At 46.9% G+C, this 24,457-nt stretch overlaps 1 protein-coding gene and 1 pseudogene across 3 annotated transcripts in view; both read right to left on the bottom strand.

Moving 5' to 3' along the window:
* GLIS1 (GLIS family zinc finger 1) overlaps nt 1–23,734 on the bottom strand; it is a 237,998-nt gene extending 214,264 nt beyond the window's left edge. Inside the window, exon 1 of one of the 3 annotated variants that reach the window (XM_032296946.1) lies at nt 23,668–23,734. Coding sequence is in view for 2 of the 3 variants with exons in the window: in XM_032296945.1 (XP_032152836.1) it covers nt 22,371–22,629 (259 nt within the window). In the remaining variant the exon portion in view is untranslated. Of the gene's footprint in view, nt 1–22,370; nt 23,608–23,667 lie in introns of those variants that run through there. The other 2 variants (XM_032296945.1, XM_032296944.1) reach the window with 2 other exon arrangements.
* On the bottom strand, nt 4,272–5,146 carry LOC116564017 (annotated as a pseudogene).
* Nucleotides 23,735–24,457: the final 723 nt, after the last annotated feature.

Below are 24,457 nucleotides of genomic sequence, written 5' to 3'. Positions count from 1 at the left end.
AAGTGCTTTTGCAATCTAAAAATAACTAAAATAAAAAAGAAAATAGGGAAAAGAGTCAAAGAAACTCTCCGAAGACAGATCAAAAAGACAGAGAGCTAGGTATTATAAAAACATAAGAAATGTAGAGGATCAACACAGAAAATCAAACCAGCAACTGGGGGAAAGCAGCAGTAGAGAAATCGTATGAAAACAAATTTCAAAGAACTAGTACTCTGTCTAGAAGTCATGAGTCTCCAGAAACAGTGGGCCCACCAAGTACCCAGTCCAATGAATGGGAAAACCCCACATCAATAGAAAATTTCAGAACACCAGAGATAGACAGAAAATTCATAAACCATCTAGAAAATTGATGGGGTAGAGTGGGAAAAATGCAGAATCTAGACCAAATATCAGAAATTGGCACGGCATTGGACTTCTCAACAGCAATGTGGGAAGCCAGAAGACAATGAGATTTTCTCTTCAAAATTCTTAACAGGATCCATCTGATGCTAGACGGCCCGAGTTCAAATCCTAGGCCTGCCACTTACCAGCTGTGATCACAGCCAAGGTATTTACCTCACTGAGTCTCAGTTTCCTCATCGATAAAATGGGCATAATAATAATCTCTATCACTTCTTTGATGTGAGGATGAATTAACCTATCTAAAGCAGTGAGGACAGTACCTGGCACGTGGTAAGCATTTAAAGTTTCACTCTTATTAAAATAAGCCAGCCACACTATCCATCAGCAATGAGAGAGCTTCAGACATGCATACCTACTCACCTTTCTCAGCAAGCCATTGCAGGATACGCTCCAGCAACTTATGGGGTTAAACCAAGAAAAAGGAAAAGACAATGCAAAGAACATTTCCCCTTTCAGGGGGTGCCCAGCACCTGAACACACTTATTCTACTAGGAAAATTACTCACCTTATAAGGCAAAACCCCCGCTTCACCCAACACACACACACGCACACACACACACACTAAAAATGTCAGATCCTGCAGATCCTCTGTTTCTGCTTAAATGTCACCCTAGCCTGACTGCACTGTAACCCAGCAGGCCTCCATTACCCATCCCTGCCTTCTCTTCATAGTCTGCATAGCCTGTGCCATCACTTGGTAAACTTTAGATTTAACTTGTTTACTTCATTATGGTGTCTCCCCAACTCTTGAATGTAAGCTTCAAGAGTGTAGACATTTTTGCGTAGTTGCTTATCTTCCCAGCATCTAAAAGAGTGCCTAGCTCATAACAGGTGCTTAACAAAAATTTAAGAAAAAAAAGTTGCTTTCCAAGTCTCCCATGCAGCCAAGGTACAGGCACATGACGTAGGCTCTGCCAATGCGAAGCATCCACCCAGACCATGATTCCAGAGAGATGGCTCCGGTCCACTCTGGAAAAGGTGACAACAGAGAAGTCAGCTACCGCCCCCACTACAGCAGCAATGCAAGCTGTGCCATGGAACCCAGTGGCATTTTCATTGGACAGCCCTGTGGTGGGATTTGGGATAAGGTTCTTGGCTATGCAATTTCCAAGCCTGGTTCTCCAGTCTTACAGGAAATTCTGAGAGCCACTCAGCATCGTTTTAATAAAATCTCTTCTCTGCCTAAATCAGTCAGTTTGTGATATATAGTAAACCAGAATTTGGGGGACACAGGAGAGTTTTGAAGAGAAGCCACAGAAGGTCTGCAGGGCATAGATGTGCACTCCAAACCGGTTTGCACTGCGGGAGAGATGAAACTGAGAGAAACTAAGAGAAAATTCACAGGAATTTGACAGACCAATGGAATATCTGGGGGGAAATGGTAACAGCCCCATATAAAATATAAAATATAAAACTAAGTAAATGAAAAACAGAGGTCATATGTAACCTCACGAAAACAAAAGGATGTACTAGAAAGGAAAAGTTCTGATGGTACATGACTTGATTTGATATCCTGTTCCAAACATTACCACCATGCTGAAGAAGTAGACTCCAGAGGGTGCTATAGAAACAGCTTTACCATCCCCAGCCCAGGCCACTACCACTGTCCCTTCTAAAACTCCATCTGCAGCCTTGTTCCCCATCCCCGCCCCTACTCCTATGAAGTCTGTGGAAGTCTGGAAGTTCCCTTAACTCTGCGGATCATTCCTAAATCATAAACAATCGTCCAGACTCTTTTTAGTCCCCAAAACAGTCTCACCTTAGTAATTAAGATGTCTTGACGGCTGGGCATGGTGGCTCACACCTGTAATCCCAGCACTTTGGAGGCTGAGGCAGGCGGATCATGAGGTCAGGAGATTGAGACCATCTTGGTCAACACGGTGAAAACCCGTCTCTACTAAAAATACAGAAATTAGCTGCGTATGGTGGTTCAGACCTGTAATCCCAGCTACTCAGGAGGCTGAGGCAGGAGAATCGCTTGAACACGGGAGGCGGAGGTTGCAGTGAGCCAAGATCACACCACTGTACTCCAGCCCAGGCAACAGAGCAAGACTCTATCTCAAAAAAAAAAAAAAAAAAAAATGTCTTGTCCAGATTAACAATCTCAACTCTGACCTTCACAAATGGTCAAACTTCCCTCCCCTCGGGCCTGCCAGGGTCAATGTCTCAGACCCCTGACCCTGTCCACTGGAGCGCTTTGGACTCGCATGCTTAGTGTCCACTGTGTTCCCCGGCCACTTCTATGGGGTCCCAGGGAGCTCCCCTGGTTGGCAGGCACCCTCATGCATCCTGTGGGACACTTCCAGCTTCTCACCTCTACCTGGCAAGAAGCTCTCTTGGGCAGGATCCGTTTGAAAACAACCACTTTTCGGGTCCCTTGAACACAGCCTCTGCTCCATCATTAGCAGAAACAGTGCAGCCACCTTTCCTCCCTCTGCCACTAGGCAGGGGCTCCAACCACAGCCTTTTGTGTTCCATATTTCCAGGCATGGATCAAATGCATCACTGCCCAGCTTCTGGGGCTGTGCCCAGTTCTCTGAGTGTTCCTCTTAGAGCCCTTCTCTCTTGAGTTGAGGTAAGGAAAAAGTGTCCCTTTCCTGCCCACCTGGCATGGGAGAAGAAAACATCACAGCTTCTCAACAATTCTCTCTGAAGAAATCCTCTCTGTGGGCTCTTCTACCTCAACCCTTTCATATCCTCAAAGCATGTGCCGGGTAAGGATCTCAAAATCAGAGTTGAGTTTATGCACTTGAAATCCTGCTTTGGCATGCAGTGGGCATTGCCTACTGTTAATATCCATTGTCTTAGGACTCGGCCAGACCCACAATGCCTACATTAATACCCCGTTACACGTAGTCCCAGCGGGACACTGCTTTACCCCAAGAATTGTGATGCAGCTGGGGCAGAAGGAAGGAGGGAGGGGTAGTGCAAGTAAGACAGGGGTGGAGTAGGAGCTGAAGAAAATGAAATCTTCTGTGGAGAAAGGAGAATGCTCAGACATTGCTTGTGGGAATGTAGGACAGCCATTATGGAAAACAGTATAGGCCAGGCACGGTGCCTCATGCCCGTAATCCCAGCACTTTGGGAGGCTAAGGCGGGTAGATCGCCTGAGGTCAGGAGTTTGAGACTAGCCTGACCAACATAGTGAAACCTCTTCTCTACTAAAAATACAAAAAAATTAGCCTGGCGTGGGGCGGGCGCCTATAATCCCAGCTACTTAGGAGGCTGAGGCAGGAGAATCACTTGAACCCAGGTTGCAGTGAGCCGAGATCATGCCATTGCAGTCCAGCCTGCGCAACAAGAGCGAGACTCCATCTCAAAAAAAAAAGCATAGAGGTTCCTCAAAAAATTAAAATTAGAGCTACCCTATGATCCAGCAATCCCATTGCTATGCAAAAATCCAAAAGAATGGGAAATCAGTATATCTGAGGCTGGGCACAGTGGCTCACGCCTGCAATCCCAGCACTTTGGGAGGCTGAGGCAGGTGGATCACCTGAGGTCAGGAGTTCGAGGCCAGACTGGACAACATGGCGAAACGCTGTTTCTACTAAAAATACAAAAATTAGCTGGGCATGTCCCCATGCGCCTATAGTCCCAGCTACTCAGGAGGCTGAGGCAGGGGAACTGCTTAAATCCAGGAGGCGGAGGTTGCAGTGAGCCAAGATCATGCCACTGCACTCCAGCCTGGGCAACAGAGCAAAGTTCTGCCTCAAAAAAAACAAAACAGGATATCTACGTCACCATGTTTATTACAGCACTATACTCAATAGCCAAGAAGGGATCAACCTAAGTGTCCATCAACAGACAAATGGATAGAGAAAATGTGGTATAAATACACAATAGAATATTATTCAGTCACAAAAAAAGAATGAAATTCTGTCATTTGCACCAACAGAAATGGAGGTGGTTATAAGTGAAACAAACCAGACACAGAAAGAAAAATATTGTATGTTTCTCATACTCATACATGGGAGCTTAAAAAGCTGTTCTCATGGAGGTAGAGGGTAGAATGGTCGTTACCAGAGGCTGGAAAGGGTGAGGGGAAGAAAAGAAGAGAAGTTGGTTAATGGATACAAAAATAGGCAGAAGAATAAGATCTAGCATTTGGTAGTACAGTAAGGTGACTATAGTTAATAGTAATAGTTCAGAATAGCTGGAGGAGAGGAACCGGAATGTTCCCAACATAAAAAGGGGGTGAATGTTTGGGATGATAGATGTCCTAATTGTCCCCTTCAATCATTACACATTGTATGCATGTATCAAAATACCACGCCTGCTCCAAAAATACGTACAACTATTATATATCACTTTCTTTTTTAACTTGGATCACAGGTGCTTTATGTAAAGGTCTATCTCAATTTACGTGTGGCAGCACAAAATAAAGCACCAGATCGTGACACACCACTTCCATCGCAAGCGGTCGAATCCAACATCCAAAACCCAGCGAGCAGCCAAACAGTGCAACCTCCGGGCCTCTCACTCGGACTCCAACAGGGTCAGCACGTTGCCCTCGCGCAAGAGCCTTTTACATTGCGGATGCTGGAGCGGCTCGTGTCGTCCATAAATTCCACGCGCACCTGCGTGCACTGAGGACGGGTCCTGCCCAGGACCTTGGTGACCCTGGCCAATTTGACAGGCGGCACGCGGCTGGTATCCATGATGGCGGCTCGGCGGCGGTCTGGCGGAGCTATATATCATATTTTAAAAAGAAATAAACGAGGTTCTGAGCCTTGGCAACATAGTGAAACTCCTTTACTACAAAAAATACAAAATTATCTGGGCATGGTGGCGTGTGTCTGTGGTCCCAGCTACTCTGCAAGCTGAGGTGGAAGGATCACTTGAGCCCAGAAGGTCCGGCTGCAGTGAGCCGAGATCACGCCACTGCACTCCAACCTGGGTGACAGAGCAAGATCCCATCTCATTAAAAAAAAAAGTTTCTGGCACACAGTAGGTACTCTGTAAAAATATATTAAATGACTGAAAGAAACAAACAAAAATCACTTTTTAAAAAATAAATTTTTATTTATAAAATAATTTTTTTATAAAATAAAAATCATTTATTAAATGACTGAAAGGAAAAAAAAAATAAATCCTCATGTGTCATAATAGGAAGCCAGTAGCCAGTTAAGTATACTTGATCTAGAAACGGAGCAGAAATCTTATTTAGGGCGGCCTAATCCCGGCTCTACCGCTCACCAGCTGAACGTCCCTTTCCTCCACCACATTTGTTTCTTCATCTGCAAATCGGGGATAGTAACAGCAACTCCTTCCTAGGGCTGCTGGGAGAACGACAGGAATTATGTTTGCAAGGCACGTGGAGCATGCTTGGACGGTAAACGCGACAGGGTTACCTTCCACTGTTTTGTTTTTTTTTGTTTGTTTGTTTTTGTTTTTTTTGAGACAGAGTTTCGCTCTTGTTACCCAGGCTGGAGTGCAATGGCGCGATCTCGGCTCACCGCAACCTCCGCCTCCTGGGTTCAGGCAATTCTCCTGCCTCAGCCTCCTGAGTAGCTGGGATTACAGGCACGCGCCACCATGCCCAGCTGATTTTTCGTATTTTTAGTAGAGACGGGGTTTCACCGTGTTGACCAGGATGGTCTCGATCTCTTGACCTCGTAATCCGGCCACCTTCCACTGTTTTTATTTGTGTAACTGAGATGTACAGAAGAAAATGCCAGAAAAAAATGACTGAGGTGAAGATCAGGCTGTTGTGTTATCCAGATGCACACACCTGGTGCCCCCTGGAGGTGGGCACCATAGCAGCCCTGGCCGAAGGCAGCTGCCTCTCCGGAGGGTGACAGTGGAGAGGGGGGCTCTCTAAAGCCTTATTTTATTAGGTGATTTTAAAAACTATGTTTGGCATTATTTTGCTAAAAATAAAAGTTTATTTTTAGAATGTTAATAAAACAAGCTCCCGCAATAGTAATAATAATAAACGATGGGACTTGGTGAATTACAAAAAGAAAGCAATGAAGGAAAAGACAAAAGAAAATCTTGGAAATACGACATAAAATTCAATTTTTTATTCCAAAATCATCATAAAAATGTATTAAGACAGCAGACTCATAAAAATATTAGTAACAAATATGATCAACAAAGGCATTAACATCCTTAATGACAGCACTTTAAAAAATCTCAATTTTAAAAATTTTATAAGTAAAATATTCAGATGCCCAACATAAACAACAATTTGCAAAAGAGGAGATAAGAACTCTGAATCAACACACAATATCTGTTTGATCATACTAATAATCAAACAAATATGTATAATAATAACCAGATGTTATTTCCATCTTCAAACTGGGAAAATTTTGAAACACTGGTGAAGATACAGTGCTCTGAGACAGCAATGCCTGCAGCTGTGAAAATCAGTGTACCCTTCCCAAAGAGCTATGTGGTAATATGTGTTAAATGTTACCACCCTATAGCCTAGTAATTTCCACTTCTGGGAATCTATTCTTCAAAAATAATCAGAAACGTAAATGAAGATTACTATATAAAGATATTCACTGCAGCATTAGCTTTACTGGGGGGAAGTTGAAAATTCTGAACCATTATGCACATGCAAGTAATATATATACATATTTGTATTCACATAAACTATCTCTGAGAAGCCAGACAAAAGAGAGAAGAGGAAGGCTCTCCCTAAGGGCCCTTTGTGGACCTTCTAAATTTTGGACAATTTTAATGTCTCACCCATTCAAAACACTTCAAAAAATTTAATAAAACATAATATGCAGGCCAGGTGTGGTGCCTCACTCCTATAATCCCAGCACTTTGGGAAGCCAAGGTGGGAGTATTGCTTGAGCCCAGGAATTCAAGACCAGCCTTGGCAACATGGTAAAAACCCGTCTCTATAAAAAAAAAATTAGCCAGGCGTAGTGGCATATGCCTGCAGTCCCAGCTACTTGGAAGGCTGAGGTGGGAAATCGCCTGAGCCTGGGGAGGAGGAGGCTACAGTGAGCTGTGATTGGGCCACTGCACTTCACCCTGGGTGACAGTGAGATCCTGTCACAAAAAAAAAAAAAAAAAAAAAAAAACACAGTAGGTCAGGCGCAGTGGCTCACGCCTGTAATCCCAGCACTTTGGGAGGCCAAGGCACGTGGATCACTTGAGGCCAGGAGTTCGAGACCAGCCTGTCCAACATGGTGAAACCCCATCTCTACTCAAAATACAAAAATTAACTGGGCATGGTGGAGCATGCCTATAATCCCAGCTACTCCAGAGGCTGAGGTGGAAGAATCACTTGAACGTGGGAGGCAGCGGCTACACTGAGCTGCGATTGAGACGCTGTACTCCAGCCTGGGTGACAGAGTGAGACTCTGTCTAAAAAAAAAAAAAAGTAATATGTTTCTGAATGTCTACAAAGGATGTTAATAACACAGAAAAAGTTTATTATGTTCAATGTTAAGTTTCTTATTTATTTATTTATTTTTATTTATTTATTTATTTATTTTTTTTTTTTTTTTGAGATGGAGTCTCACTCTGTCACCCAGGCTGGAGTGCGGTGGCTCAGTCTCAGCTCACTTCAACCTCCACCTCCCGGGTTCTTCAAGCAATTCTCCTGCCTCAGCCTCCCGAGTAGATGAGATTACAGGCGCACACCACTACACCCAGCTAATTTTTGTATTTTTAATAGAGACAGTGTTTTGCCATGTTGGTCAGGCTGGTCTCAAACTCCTGACCTCAGGTGATCTGCCTGCCTCAGCCTCCCAAAGGGCTGGGATTACAGGCGTGAGCCACCGCACCTGGCCTTAAGTTTAAATGTAAGTATGTAAGACTATATTCAGAATGATCTCAACGATGCAAAACTATACTAATACACAGACAAGCGTAGAAGAAAGACTAAAAAGAAACCTACCAAAATGCAAACAGTAATCATTACTGAGGGTGAGATTCCAAGCAAGTATTATTTATGTCTTTCCATGTTTGCATGCTTTCTAAAGCTTCTACAGTAAGTATATAGTACTTACATGTGTGGAAAAAATAAAGAGTATTAAATTAAATTATCTTTAAAGGGTCAGCCACTTCCCAAAGAAGGACTAGGAATAAAAACTAAGTAATTTGTTAAAAGTCAGGAACCCACAAGAGTAAACCAATATTCTGCCATTCCCATCTAAGCTGCTGCTCAGGGCACTGTCAGCATGTTTCCAGTTCCAGCAATGAGCTGGCTCTGGGATACCCACTAAGGAACCAGCAGAAGCCTCCCACCTGGGCCAGCCACTCAAATGCCACCTCTCATGGAAGAGTGCCCTCATGTCTCTTGTCAGTGCTGTCTTATGAACACTCTGAGAATAGGACAGACCCTAGGACTCATATGCACATCTCCAACAGGAGGCAGGCCTAGTGACCAGCATGCCAGCCCCATCTCAATGCTTCTACGGCCATCTGCTCAGCCTCTCAACTGGAGGCTCTCCAAGGCGGATGCCAGGGATGCCAGAGAGCCTAGCATGTGACAATAGTGTTAGGAAACAGGTGAGGAACAAATGAATAAATTAAAGAATGATATTCCAGACTAATGCTGTCCAACAGAACTTTCTGTGATGGAGGAAACGCTTTATATTTGCATTTTCCAATATGGTAACTACTAGCTAGCCACGTGTCTGCTGAGCATTGAAATGTACCTGGTATGACTGGGAAACTAAATTTTAAATTTTATTTAATTGTAATTCATCCAGATAGCCACAAGTGTTCTTGTGAAAAAGCAAACATCACAAGGTAGTTTTAAGATTAAACAGGATGATCTTTTATTTTATTTTTAGAGATAGGGTCTTGCTCTGTCACCCAGGCTGGAGTGGCTTGATTACAGTTGACTGCATCCTTGAACTCCTGGACTCAAGTGATCCTCCCCCTCAGCCTCCCAAGCAGCTGGGATTACAGGTGCATATCACCACACCCAGCTAATTTTTAAATTTTAAAAGTAGAGACAGACTGTCACTATGTTACTCGGGCTGGTCTTGAACTCTTGGCTTCAAGCAATCCTCCTGCCTCAGACTCGCCAGTAGTTGGGACTACAGGTGCATGGCTATTAAGATGATTCATTTTTAAAAAGATGATTAGTCCAGTGCCTAACAGTACTCAATAAATGATCTCTGTGAGATAATGAAAAAAATGAAGAGGAGGAGGAAAAGCAATGGGAAGAGGGTCCCCAACAGCCCCACCTGCTCAGCCAACATCAAACAATGGGAATTTACTTGTCTCCATCCCCCACCCCACCCCCAGCAAATAGCTCTTCAGTATTCTGAGTGCATAGCAGTGAGAGCCATGGAGAGAGTGGGAATGGGAGGAATGGAGAGGGAGAGGTATGAAGCTGGGACAGGAGAGGCCCTGCAGACTTGCCGAAGGAGGAAAGCTGCTGGCCTCTATTGCCTGACACAGTAAGGGGGTATTCACTCCAAGAAGAATGCTTAAGCCAGCAGAATCGACAACAGGTGCAAGAAAAGTGCTTCCCAAGGCAGTCCCCAGGCCCAGGATTTAACACTCTGTCCAGTGTCCTGTAGAGGGCTGCTCTGCAAACTCAAGTTTGACCAGTCCTTCGAGTTCCCAATCATTAGTCATCTAGAGAGCCCTTTCCCACCCTACCTCACTGATCCTTACACTAGCCTGGCCAGAGAAGGGAGCACCTATTTCCATTCTACAACTCAGCAGACCAAGGCTCGGTGAGATTGTCTGAGGTCATGAGGCTAAGACTGGCTGGTGAACTCTAGTCTGCCTAGGACAGACATAAATGATAAGGCGGTGATGCTGCAGAGAGGGCTGGAAACTCAGCCAGCCTGAAGGGGGAAGCTGCGAACACCTGCCCTTCTCGGGCTCTGAGCTCCGAGAAGCAAGGGCTCCGTCTCTTGGTTCTCCACGGTGTCCTAGGGCAGAACCCAACACTGGGAGCATCCTATAAATATGGATGAACCAACCAACCACCAGACAAACACAGGTACAGCCATTCCAGTTTTCAGGCTAATTTCACATACTTCATCCCATCTGCCCCTAACAATTGGCCAGACAGGGATCACTCTCCCATTTTACAAATGGGGAACTGAGGCTCAAAAACTGAGAGCCACTCAGGGTTGCTGTACTGAAAATCTGCTTGGAGAACTTCCCAGGAAGCCTCGCCTTGACTGGAGAGGGGCAGAGTAATCCTGCCAGGGTCCTGTGTTCTTTCTATTCTCTGGTCTATCCTCTATCAGCAAGTCAGAGATGTGTTCATGACATACCCTGCCTCCAAGAAGCCCACAGTTTCATGGGGAAGGAAAAATGAACCCAAGCATCTGGAACACCTGACTCTTCCATGACAGAATGAGTGGCAAACAGCAGTCAGACAATGAAGGAGGGACAGGTTAATTCTGGCTGGAGGAGGAAGGATTTTGACTGTGATGAGATGGAACGCCCAGTAGGTAGCAAGGCGTGGAGAAGGGGCAGGTGGGCCAGCAGCTGACACCTGCCAGCTCTAGAACTCCCGGCATTTAGCCTCTCCAGGCCTCAGCTTTGTCATCTGTAAAATAAGGATGCTAACACCCACTTCACAAGGAGTGAATATAGAAATAATTAATGGCCTCATGGGACATCTACTCACGGCGGGGCTCAAGAAATGGAAGCCACTGTATTACTGCAAGGCTGGCCAGGCATGGGGACATGGGGAGTAGGACAGTCCTGGCATCATAGGTTTAAGAGGAAGAATCAAGGTAATTCCATTGGATATTAGAGTCTGACAGCAACTCCCCACCCAATAAACCAGGGAAGAGGTGGAGGTGTGCCTCCTGACCCACTCCACAGACAACCCCCATCCTTCTGGACACCACAGGCTGAACAGGCATCTTGGACCGACCCAGGACCAGGACCTGTCAGATGTGCTGAGGCAGCCCACACCCTGCCTCCCCAACCCCTATCCCTAGGGGAAACCACCATGCCCACCAACCAAACCTGCATCCTCCATCACTGCAGTTCAAGCCTCAGTTTGACCCCAAAGTGCTTATTATTGTAATTATACCAAAAATATTTAAAAAGCAGAGTCTGGCAATAGAGTACTGCAGTGTAGAGGAGAAAATATCAGAGAGAGTCAGGCCTGGGACCTAGCCCAGCTCTCCACTCACAAAGACCAACAACAACAGCTCACCTCTGGTACGTACCTGCTGTGCTCTAGCCCCTGAGCTATGTGGTCTATGGACACTCATCTTAATCCCCCTAGAAACCCATGAGACAGGAACTATCTCCACTTTTCAAATGAGGAAGACTGGGACTCAGAATTTGATGAACTTGCCCAAGGCCTAGCAGGTGATGTCATCAGGATCCAAACTCAGCTCTGGCTCTAAAAGCCATGTACTGCCTTTGCACAAGTCACATGGCCTCTCTGAACCTTAGTCTTCACATCTACCCAAAGAGGGCTCGAATGAATAACATGATTTCGGGAAAGCTTTACAGTTTACAAAGCCCACAATGGTGCCTAGAGAAGGGCCAGGAGGCCAGTACATCCCCCAGGGGCTCTAAGCCTGTCCTGGAGTGGGGATCTTGGGTGTGGACACTAATCGCCACCACAGCAGGGTTGCCAAGAGCTACCATCCTCTGGCTCCCAGCTCTCAATTCCAACACTTGGTCCAAGGTTCCTCTTTATCTTAGAGAAATCTGGGTATGACGTGTAGCAACCACTAGTATCTGCTCTTTAAGCCACAAGATGAGACACATGTCATATCACTTGGGGCTTTGTCTGAAAGGGAGGACAAGCATGTGACAGAAAGCGCCAATCCCGGCCAACAGGCCAATGGCCAATCACTGCAGGACAGTCATCAGGCCCCAAGCTCCTCCACCTGGCCCCTGGCCTGGCGGCTCCAAAGGCTTACAGCCAGAGAGCCTGCAAGCCCTGAAGCCAATCCTTCCCAGAAGGAGGGGAGAGGGAGGCCCAGCTGGGTGAGACTTCCCCAGGGTCACTAGCAATTAAGGGACAGACCTTATTTTGAAGAGCCCAAGACAGTGTTGGAAAGAGAACATGATGGTATCTGCATGTGAGAACTCATGTAGAATTCACTGGCATCTCAGCACCATAAGACAGGGCAAGAAAAAAAAAGAATTTACTAGCATCTCACATGTGCTGAGAGCTTACCATATGTTCAGCCTTGCAGGAAAAACAAGAACATCAAACACAGCTCCTCCTTTACAGGCTACAGGCTCCTTGAGGGCAGGGACTGGGCTGTAGTACATTCCCAAACTTCCTGGACACTCACTTGGAGCCAGCCCTGGCCCTGTGCTGGCCATACAGGGTTCAAGAATACAGAAGTAAATAGGAAATTGCCCTTGTCTTCAAGGATGCAGAAGTAAATAGGAAATTGCCATTGAGTATGACCAGGGCTATGGCAAAAGGAAGGGTAGAAAGAAAGGGAAGACTTTGAAGAGGAGGTGGTATTTGAGCTGGGCCTTAAAGAATCAGTAGGGTCAATCTGGTGGAATGGAAGGGAGGGAAAGCCCTTCCAAGAAGTTCTGTTTACCATTTACATGGTAGTCATAGCAATAACAATCATTATAATCCCGAGATTAATTGACTATTTACCATGTGCCAATCTCTGTTCTTAAGCACTTATAAATATGTTAACTCATTCCACCCTCACAACAGACTTTGCAGATCATTACTATTATTATCCTCATGTCACAGACAAAAAAAATTGAGATCCAAAAAGCTCCCTAACTTGCCAAGGTCCCCAAGTTAATACACAGAACCAGGATTCAAACCTAGTGGCCTGGTTCCACACCCACAACCTCAGGACCCTATACACTTCTCAGATATGAACTTCATGCCAGCCTTTGTACTGGACACAAGAATACAAAGATGAATCTTTGAATATCATCTATTTTCCCATTTGTTCCAAAATGATTTAAGAAGGCACAAAGATGACTAAGAAGAAGCTCACAGATTATAAGGAAAGAAGGACAGGTAAAGAGAAAATTCCAGGTCTGAGGATGCATAAGGAAAAGTCTGCTGCCGCGAGCAGACATCAGCAAGAAATGGAACTGGCCCGGCACGAAAGCCTTGAACACCAGATCTAAGGGCTCAGATTTTTCCCATTGGCCAGCTGGCTGTCAATCTACATGTCAAGTGTAATTTCGCAGTTCTTTAAAGCATGTACCAAAGACTATCTGTAGGACAAATCAATGTCTCTACAGGTGTGTGTAGATGCTGCCATGGTGGATAAAGTACATACCAACTTAAAAGAGCTCTTTAAATTAGCAGATACCTAAACCTCATTAGGTATCTTCTGCTTCAAGAGATACTAAAAGTATAGCTGCTCCCATATAGGAAAGATTTTTGTCCTTATATTTAGAACATGTGGATACCCCTGCTGTCAGGGATGGGAGGCAACACAGAGGTTTTAAGCGAAAAGTTCTAAGGATTCAAGGTCTGGGATTTTTGCTCCGAATCCACCCGCGAACCCCTCCTCACCAGGCCCCTCGATCTGTTTGAAATCATCCGTTTGAAGGCCCAAAGAAGAGCCTGCCCCAGCGAGAAGCCCTAGCACGGAGATATTCTCACAAAGAGCGCTACGTAAGTACAAATGACTGTTTGATCAATCATTTGGCCTCAGCGTGGGATTTGGTTAAAATTAAAGCCATCGGGGGGGGGGGGGGAGAACGGGGGGGGGGGCGGGGAGGAGACAAGCAGGCGGGAAAAAGACCCACCCCCCCCCAAAAAAGCATTGTTAAACTATAACGGGTAAAAACAGTAAAGTTCCTGCTGTTATTTCAGCCTAAGCCACTTAATCCATCAGCACATAAAGCAACTTATTTTATGACCTTTTCCCTTTAAAAAATAAATCAGAAGACGATGCCTTGAATTCAGATATCTCTGAAACACACTACTCATCCCTCCCAGTGAAATATCCTGTTTCATAAACCTTCTTCAAGATACTTGAAACTGCAGATCACTAAATGCCTTGCTTTAGGCATCTGACATTCCAGAGAATTAATATTTAAACTTATTATAGGAAAAAAGAATTGAGTTTGGTTGAAGCATGAAATATTTAATAGTGTCTCCAAGTTAGAAACCCTATTTTGTTTCACACTGGAAATGCCAACGTTATTACCTGAGCTTCGCACTCAAATAAGATAAAACACAAAGGCAATCTTGAGATTAAACCTACAATTACAGCCGTTTTCCCCAGAGAGACGGGGAGTGAGACAGGTTTGAGGAGTGGAAGTGACTGCATTTCATTTTTACGATATGCTTAAAATTATATTATCATTCTCTGCCTTGAGGGTTGGACTTGAGACTGCTGAAGCTACTTAACCACCGAAAACGGTGTCAAAATCAGTGACTCCGCAGAGGCCTATTCTCAAGCTCTTTAAACCGTGGTAGTCTTGGAATGGGCCCACTGATGGGCAAAACTCCGTAACTTTCTCTGCTCGCTAGGACAAAAGTATTAAGTGGTTTAGGACAAAAATTAAGCTTCAATTGACACAGTGGATCCTGGCAGCCTCTGCCGGCACGTGTAATTTATTTACGGGGTTGGAAAGTTGGCAAAATACATCATCAACTCTTACACAAACTTCTACTAGGTATTAAATACCCAACCCTCTGAGAAGTAATTCATATAGTCCAGCAGCGTTCCAAAATAAACCCAATCTCCAGCCCTCTGGAGAGCTTAAAACAGCAAATGGGATCTGTATTTTTCAAGTCAGGTTTATAGTACTCCCTGGTTTCTTGCTAAAGCCCGATTTCTAGCAAACCTGTTATTTAAAAACAAAAGTAACATCTAACAGAGTAATCTGGTTGCTAAAAAGACACAAATAGGAACAGGCTGGGCCGCATGGCAAGCAGGGCCATCCTTCATACTTCATACATTCCCCTTCAGACACAGCGGCACATAGAAAGGCAAAAATGCCCCGGACCAGGACGGCTCCTGCCAGTCCATCTTCAGAATCAGTAAGACTCCTTGAGAATGTACACGTTCTCATGAACGCACGTGCAAGGCCACAGATGCAACCAGTTGTGGGACCTTTACCTTCCATAGGGGGTCATGTAGCTCATTCATCATTTTACACAAAAGACCCATTTCTCACAAGCAAACTCTCTAAGTTCAATCTGATCCCCAGCCTGTTCTTCCTCCCAAGCCCTACTTCATCCCACCAAGTGCTTAACAAGAAATAATTGTTTAATAGATCCCTGAGCCAACGTGCTCAGGGAAGCACGTATTCTACAGCCAGGCATGGTGGGGATCTTGAAGAATTCTCATCCAACGATGTCTTTGGAAGGGGTAGAGCAGAGACTATGACCGGGGCCTTAGCAAGGTATCTCCCCAGAAGGTAGGACTGACTCAAACAGGGACTATTACCTGCAATAACCAGTCAGGACGGGAGTTGCCACTGCTTCTGAGAAGCGGTCTCTCCTAGGGGCCCCCTCCATGGCCTCAGAGAGTCCTTTTCCAGACCTTAGATTCCTGAAGATCCTGAGTCACTGGGAACATTCTCCTTCCCCTAGTTCTGCAGCAGGGGAGAAGCAGTGCCCTGCAGAGGCAGAGTGTCCCCTATAAGTCACACCTCAGTCTGTTGGCTGAGACTGAGAAAGGGGTGCTCTGGGATGTGGCTGTCTGGGCCTCCTGCTGCCTTCCTCTGGGTTTGGGGGACACTCAGCTGTCTAGAGCCACATCCTCTCCTTCCCAGTCGCCTGGGTTTGAGAGGCTGGTCCTGAAAGAGTACTTTCCTTTTCATCAAAGAAAAGTACTGGCTCTGCTGTCAGGCTGACCTGGGTTCAAATTTGAGGCTCTACTGCTTACTACAGGCACAACCTTGGACAAATCACTTTGCCTTTTCAATCCTCAGTCCCCTCATCTTTAAAATTAAAACAGCGCCTCCTTTCCTCCTAGGGCTGTTGGGCATAATTAAATGTGATCACGTCTCTAAAGCATCTCACCTGGCACAGTGCAGGTGCTCAGCAAAGGCTAGTCGACCTCCCTCTGCCCCATCTCTTCTGTGTTCATCTTTAGCAGTTTAGAGTTCAAGTGTATAACTTGGTCTGAGACAAAAGTGGCCTATTCCTACACCCGGATCCTTCCAAACCTTCAGCCCAGTTAGTGTGGAATCCTGGAGTATCAGCAGGCAAGGACTATGGATCATCCAACTGAACTGCTCCCTATTTTACAGATGGGAAAACCAAGGCTCAAAGCACAGGGTGTGGCCCACTGCATAGAGGCTGCACAATGGCTCATGTGTTAGCTCCAGGCAGGCCCAGCCATAACCACCAAATAAATTCAGGCTATCCAGGAAATGCGTTATTCAGTTAAGCGACTGAAGGTCTCCTCTCAGCGCATCTGACTCAAACGCTGACTTTACAAACACAGCTCGTAATGCTAACACAATCCGCCTCGATCCGCCGGAAACCTACTGAAGGAATAACCCTTTGGAGTTTAAGGGGAAGAAGGGAAAAAGAAGAAAGCAGATGCTTTCAGTGACTTTCAACTCTGAGACCACTGGGTTAGGGTTGTATTCTCTCCACCCCCTACCCAGCCCAGCCTTCTGCTTTCTTTCAGTTTCTTATAAATGTGGCTTTGGGAGACCAAAGTAGCCACACAAAACTACTTTTCTCCCCCTTTTCTGCTTTCCTTACTCAGTAACTCAGCTGTCCGTCCCTGGACTTTGCTTCCAATGCTGAAAGCTTTTTTTTTTTTTTCATTGTAAACTATTAATTTGGGCAGCGGCTGTTGATAAACAAGAAGTCCATTTTTAAACTGCTAGAATCATTAGCACAGTGAAGGCGAACAGCACAAATATTTCAGGAGTTTGGTCTTTTTTCCTGGCCCTAGTATTACAGCTGTGCTTTTTGCATAATGGAGTCCAAGTTTTCAAAGCCCTCTGTAGACTTTGTTTCATTTCTTCTCCCCCTTGAACTGAATGTCTTTGTTTCTTTAAATACAAAAATAAACTACCCCCACCAAAAGAAACCACACAACCCTCCAGGTCCAAAGTAATTGCAACAGAAATCTATATCAGAAAAAAAAAAAATTAACAAATCACACATTGTAATTTAACTTTGAATATAAATGTATATGTAAGGTGAGGTTGCTGAAATACTACCATATCTTGTTGAAAACAGAGAATTCTTTTCCAAGACAACTGAAAGAAGGAAGGGAAATTATCCTCCGCGATAGTCACGGGTCAATTTCCCAATAAAGTTTATTTGTTTGTTGTTTTTTTCCCCTAATCCTATCCAAAACAGACTGAAAACCCTGTCCCAAACTTTAGTTTCTCCCGTCTTTCAGGATACTGGCCAAACTCCACAAAATAAAACTGAAGAAAATGATGATAATTATGCAACATTCAGAACAAAGAACATAAGAATATATTTTTTTAAGTGATTCATTGTGCGCTTATGCCTGTAATGGGATTTTAACGCACTGTAAAAGTGTGCTGGCTCACTAAGCTTCTCACGCAAATGAAACGCAGGGAGATGAGTAACTCTGAGATGGGGTTAGTTTGTTTGTTTGTTTGTTTTTTTGGTTTTTTTTTTTCAGAAGGAGAAGGATGAAGAAAAATAGCATATAAAGAAATTTACATTTTTAGATCACAGATAGAGCAACATGCCGATGGATGTGGTTCCACAGCGCTGAAGCTCTGCAGACCGCAGTCCCTCTAAGTCTGCTACAGGTAAACTATCAAGAAACAACAAAACCCAAATTAAAGTATGGTCTCATGTGATGGTCCCCTTGCCATTCTGCCCACAAAGTCCTAGTTTCTAGAGAGCTTGGGAGGCAGAAAGGGAAGAGGGATCCTAGCCGCCAGAGATTCTCAGAGAATCTTTGGGAATTATATTTCCGCTACATGTCTATAAAAGATTTGTCGGATACATAACTCTTATGACTGTAGACACAACATGTTCCTATCTCATTTTTTACCCACACACATACTTGTTTCTCTTTGTCTCACTGAGCCTGACATTTGGCCAGCAGGTTTTTCTCTCCCTTATTTGAAACTTCAAGCACTGAAAAAATTTGGATCTGATTATTTCCGGATCGCAGGACCCTCACTTTAAAATAGATGAAATGCAAGCAAATTGCCCACCAGAGCCGGAGGGGGGAAATGCTTTAAAAATCACTCATATCTTTCTATAAGGGATGCGCTTGCCTTTCCAAGGCCTCGCCAGAACATCAGAGCAGCTTCTCATTCAGAGGAAGAAATTCGACCAGGTAACGCCACCAAAACACCATGACTTACTGTCCACTGCTGCCATCCCCTGAGGCCACGCACACAATCTAGAGTTCCTTTTTTTTTTTTCAGTTTCAAGACTGACTGCTTTTTGGCATTTACAGCCATGATGGCTGTTTTTATAATGGCAGGGTTCACATTTGTCGTGATCAACCTTTTTATTGCAAGGATGCATCCAGTCTCAGGACACAGTGAAAGGGCCCAGTGAGTCGCTGTAAATTAAATAGTGACCTCATTATCTGGTTTGGTGTGGGAACAGCAAGTCTGGGCAAATGGAATCATGTGGCAAACTATAGTTTTCTAACTATGGCATAGATACTAGTTAGCAATTTCCAAAGATTTGAGACAGAAGAAATACCAAAAGCAAAAAACATTTTTGAATTCTCTGGGAACATTCAGAGGGACTTCGTGTAAATGCCAGCTCTCGGCCGCCAACACACACATGTAGAAGGTACAAGTTGTGGAACTAGAATCAAATATTTGCAGTTGAAAGCTTGGAAACTGCCACTTACTGTCTGCAGCTTTGAGCAAATCCCTGATCCTTAATGTCTGCATCTATAAAATGGGAATCACATTAATAACAGCCAGTATCTGCCCAGCACTTTACAGACTTCCACATCTGTTCCCTCACAAGAGCCCCCAAAGCAGGCAGAGCCCAGCTGGCGTGAGGGCAGACAAGAGGATGTGTGGGAACACGCTCTGAACACTGTAAAGCACCGTGCACAGAGAACAAGCGTCATCAGGCCATCACCACAAAGCTGTCCGCCTGCACAAGGCCCAGATGTTTACCTTCTTTCCTTGTCAGGACTTATAAAAGCAGAGTGTCGGGTGTTTAATAGTAAGAAAGAAAAACGCAGCATCTGGCAATTTGGCTTTTCCAGCTGTTTGGAATCTGGATAAACGGGACTCTGCCATAAACAGATCATGATTCTTATTGTAAATGATGACAATGTTGGTCCATGACGTCACACCATCCCAGTGCCTCCCGACTCCAGATCTGGAAATACACAGGCCTCAAACATTTATGGATAAACTACTAGATTCAGGAACCCACTCTCTTCCTCTGCTCAGGGACTGTCCAAGGCAAGCAGCAGAGCATTGGAAACCTAACCCCAGACTCAGCCGTACTGTCTTCTCTCTGGTCACTGGGCAGCAGTGGCCACAAAAAGACCCGAAGCTTGGTACCTTTCAACCTCCCCTGGCTAACACACTGCAGTTAGCACCCTTCACATTCAACATCTTAAAAATCTAATCTATCTTCCTTCTCACTCTGTCTCCTCTATCTGAAGTGTCACTGACCCTAGCATGGGCCCTGCACGAATTAATAAAAGTGACTCCTCCTACCTTTTTAGTTTATAAGGCAGTCTTACAACTCTTGTTTATTTACCCTGCAAGGTAGGCATGATTACCCCTCGTGCAAATGAAAACCCAGAGGTTGAGAACATTAAACATGTTACCATAGTAATCCTAAAAATAACCAGGCACTGAGGCGGCCCTTGCACACTCTATCGCTAATGCTCTCGTCGGTCTTCCAAATTAAGTCTCAGGGTAGATTTACAAACGAGGGAACCAAAGGCTCAGAAGAGCAAAATCGCTTCCCCAAGTCCCACAGATCATAGGTGGTGGGGTCTCACAATTTCCAGCACAGTCAATAAATATTTTTCAATTGGTATTTCTGCCTGTTTTCAATAAGCCTGAGAACTTGGAGCTAGACTCCGAACATCTGAAGGGTTATATGGTCTGGGGACTATTTCAGTGGAAGTAGGGGCAGCAAGAAGGCACCGTCTCCTTGTGGTGTTCTTAAGAACGCTGAAGATCTGGGGGGAAGCTGGTTTCGTCTCGGGCCACTTGGTGGCTGGACTGTGAGGAAAAGCTTGCCTACAGCGACACAGAGGCCAGCAAGGAAACCTCTCCAAGCCCCGCACCCCAAGCCTTTCCTTTTTTCCTAGGCCAGGTTAGGCCAGAGCTGTGGATTCCCCAGCCCCTACCCTACACTTACTGAGCACTCCCCACCTTCAGGCCTCAGTTTCCTCACCCTTCAAATGAGTGTGATACATCCCACCCCACCAGCCCCACTGGGAGGCTATGAAGAAAAGTTGTGAAACTTCTTGGAAAAAGCGTCACCAGAGAGACCAGCTTAAGGTACAAAGAGGCTCTTCCTCCCAAACCTTTATTCTCCTCTCCCTTTTCGAATGTAATCCTGACTTAAAGATATTTTATTTTGGACATATTTGGGAGTGCGCATAAAAATAACCAGGGTTTGGGGGCATGGAAGTAGGAAGATCATACACAAAGCTCCCAGATGAAAGGTCTCACCATAGCATGGAACAAAGGTGATGTTCAGGAGAGCCTTTCACTAAATCTGAAGAGAATTCGATCTTCAGATGACAGCCATGATTTTTTTAAACACAGAACGTTGCAGGAGGGTATCTATTTAAGGGAGGATTGTGGATGGAGCGGGGCAAGCCAGGGAGCTCCCGGCAGCAAACATTACTCATGTCTCACTGAGCAGCGCTCCTCTCTGGTAAAAGAGACTTCATATGTGTATATTCCAGCAATAACACTCTGCAGGCATTTCCCACCCCTCCCCACCATATCTGTCTTTCTAAAATATTATCGCTATCCCTTGAAAAAGAGGCTGACATCTAAAACAAGGAGATGAGAAATAGTTCTCTCTTACAAAGTCAAGTGTTTTCTTTAAAAAAGAAAAAAAACTGCTTATGTTTATTTCATTTTACTAATCCCTGAACCGGGGAGTTGGATGTTTTGGATCCACAAGGAGCTCTCAACTCTAAAAGCAGGCTGCCTACCTCTTTTGAGTTGCCGTGCTGATGCTAGGAATTGAAGCCTATAACTATAAAACCTAAACTGTTTTTGTCTTTCTTGAAAATCATCTGGAAAGAGAACCAAGAGGTCCCAAATGCAGATATAGTCAAACCCCAAAGCCTTGGTTTCTCCTAAGGGAAAAAAGGGGGAGGACAGGGACATAGCATCTTAACAATTTCTCCAATTCCTGGTTAATTATCTGTCAGCACAAAACTCATAAATAATGACTCAATAATAATTAACTGTGATGAGAAGAGCATGTTCCTGAAAATCCCAGCACCATCTCTGACTTTGAGCCCATAAGCCATACTGGGACCTACACCTTCCCGTGGCCAGCTTCACTGGGGGACCAACGCACTTGCCAAGGAGCTTTTGACCCAAGACTAGACTTCCGAAGCACCAAGTACAGAAAAGCCATGTTTAAGTTAGGACGTGACCCAGGCTGGATTGCTGATGCAGAAAATTTTCCGTCAGGAATCAGAAATCATCTGGTTTAATTAATTCCTCACTTGACAGAAGGAGAAACTGAGGTCCCAAAAGAAGAGGAGTCTTGCTAAAGGCCTCTGGGTTTTGTTAGTTAAGGAGATTAAAATACTTCAAAGAAAGCCTTGAGCTGCTCAGAAACAGACACCAACATATACGCTACTGTTCATCCTAATATATAATAAAATTTTGACAAGTTTCTACGCAACCTTTATAAGAAACATACAGAAGCAAAATTATGTAAGCTGAGAGCTTTCTATAAACACATTTCCCCAAACGGGGCTTATTGAGTTTAAATTAGATGCTTTGCAAAGCAAGCATCTAATTTAGTTTCAGACTGACAAGCTAGTCCCAAACAATAAGAGAGAAACTGAGGAACTCCGAAGAAAGTTCCACCAAGTTCTCCCGAGCACGCGGTGGCGACGCCAGGCAGCTAGAATCTCCACAGGAGCCGCCAGGTACGTTGGCAGGACCGGACTCACCCTTCCCGGCGGCGGCGAGCTTGGACTGACCGTAGTCTCGGGGGCTCCGGGGCCGGAGGAGATCGTGGGCGCGCGGTGGCGGCACGGGCGGCCGGGCTAGCAGGTCCCGCGGGCCCCTGTCCCCGCAGCCGCCGCCACTCACGGTGACCCTGAAGGCCATGTGCGCGCCGAGGCTGGCGGGGCCGGGGCCGGGGCCGGGCGCACCCAGGGCCTCCTTGGGCCTCTTGTCCGAGTGTGCCTCGGCCACCTCGCAATGCATGGCGCCGGGGCGAGGCGCACGGCTGGGGGTCGCGCCGGACTCCTGGGGAGACAGCACAGCGCGTTAGAATGCGGGAAGCGGCCCCCGTCTCATCCCGGGGCCGAGTTTGAACCGGTCACCGCCCTTTCTGTGGATTCAGCGTCTCTAACATAGGTTAGCGCAACCACACATACCCCCACAAGAGGTCAAACCCACCTGATCCCACGCAAAAGCCCCCTCGCGCAGGAGCGACTCGCCCTTCCCTGGTGTGCTGAGGACTCCAGGCCCCCGTGCCGCGGAGCATCCCCGCGAAGCTCTGCCATCTCCCACCCAAATTCGCCTCCACCGAAACCAGCCTCCTTTGCACTAATGGTGAAACAGGACTGGAGCGGGAAGGGCGCGGGTTCCGCGTCCCCATTGGGACAGGGAGCCGGCTGCAACGAGGATTCCCAGAGTTGGGCTCGAGCAAAGCGCCGGAGACGGCTCTGGGTGGGTCATCGGCTGCGCGACTCGTGGACGCTCCGGGGCCAGCTGCGCGCAGATGCTGCGGACCCGAACCTTAGGGCCGGGGGCGCAACCCCTAGAGACTCACCCGCGACCACCCGAACCGGGAAAACGGGAGTCCCAGGATGCGCGCTGACTCCCGCGACGCGAACACATCACTCGCAGCCGGGACACCCACATTCCCATGCGCAGCGGAGGAAACGAGCCCGTCGCGCGCGCAAACCCGCAGAGTGAGCAATGCCCACGACGGCGCCGCCACCCGCCCGCACACCCGCCGACGCACGCCGGGGGACACACGCACCACCCACACGGCCGCCGGTCAGACGCTCCGCAGCGCACGGCCACAGAATCCCACGCTCTCACCACCCGCTCGTGCAATGGGGGCCGCGCCAGAGGCTCGGCCCTTTCGCCAGGGTCCCCCAAACTCTGCGTTCCCCTCCGCGCTCCCAGCGCCATGCCCACGCTGCCGGGGTTCCGGTGTCGCCGGGACGCCAACCTCGGATCTCGGGCCCCGCACCCACCAGTCTGTCGGCCGCGGGCCGCGCCCCCTCTCACCTCGCAGCGGCGGCTGCAGATCGCTGGGCGCCCGGCTGGGCGCGCCTCCACTGGCGCCGCAGCCCCCACAGCCTCAGCGCCGCCGCCGCGTCTTGCGGGGCGGTTCCCCGGGGGACGGGGGCGGGCCCGCGGCTGCCCGACAGCCGCTCCAGCCACTGGCTGGCCGCGGCCGCCCGCCCAGGCCAATCGCGGCGCGAGGGCGGGGCGTCCCCCTGGGAGTCTGGGCGGGGCCCGGCGCAGGGCTGGGCGGAGGGTTTGACAGGCGGCGGCCGGCTGGAACCCCGCGCTGCCCGCAGCCCTCCGGCCGCCCAGCCGGGCAGGACCGCGGGGCGGCGCCGCGGCGAAAGAGGCTGGGCCCTGGGGTCAGCGGAGCCCACTGGGCGTGAGGAGCGCTGGGCTCAACCCGGCTCCCTGCCCACCTCTCCACTAGCCCCGGCCGGGCAGGATCCTTCCCCTCTCCCGGTCGGTTTTCTCCCCCGGCAGACGGGAACTACGCTGCCTGCGAACCCGGAGCGCACAAATACGAAAGTGCTTGAAAAGTTTTCTTGCAGAATCCAGCCCGCTCACTGGAAAACTCGCAGATTTCACAGCGAGTGGGCAGCAAAGTTGGGACCCAAACCCAGGCCTCTCAGTCCACTTCTTAGGTTGGTTTTTGTGTTTTCCGCCGAAAGAGTCCAAGGTAAAAGATCTCAAACTCTGAAGTTAAAGAAAAAAAATGATGCCTGATCCCAACTAGAAAATATCCAGTTGAGTCTGGGGGAATAGGCCCCCAGCGCTTAGGCTTTTAGCG

The sequence above is a fragment of the Sapajus apella genome, unplaced genomic scaffold, assembly GCF_009761245.1.
Source record: "Sapajus apella isolate SASKATOON/1434 unplaced genomic scaffold, GSC_monkey_1.0 scaffold36, whole genome shotgun sequence".
NCBI lineage: Eukaryota > Metazoa > Chordata > Mammalia > Primates > Cebidae > Sapajus > Sapajus apella.
The sequence above is the reverse complement of the archived record's forward strand: the minus strand, read 5'-3'. Positions and strand labels throughout refer to the sequence as shown.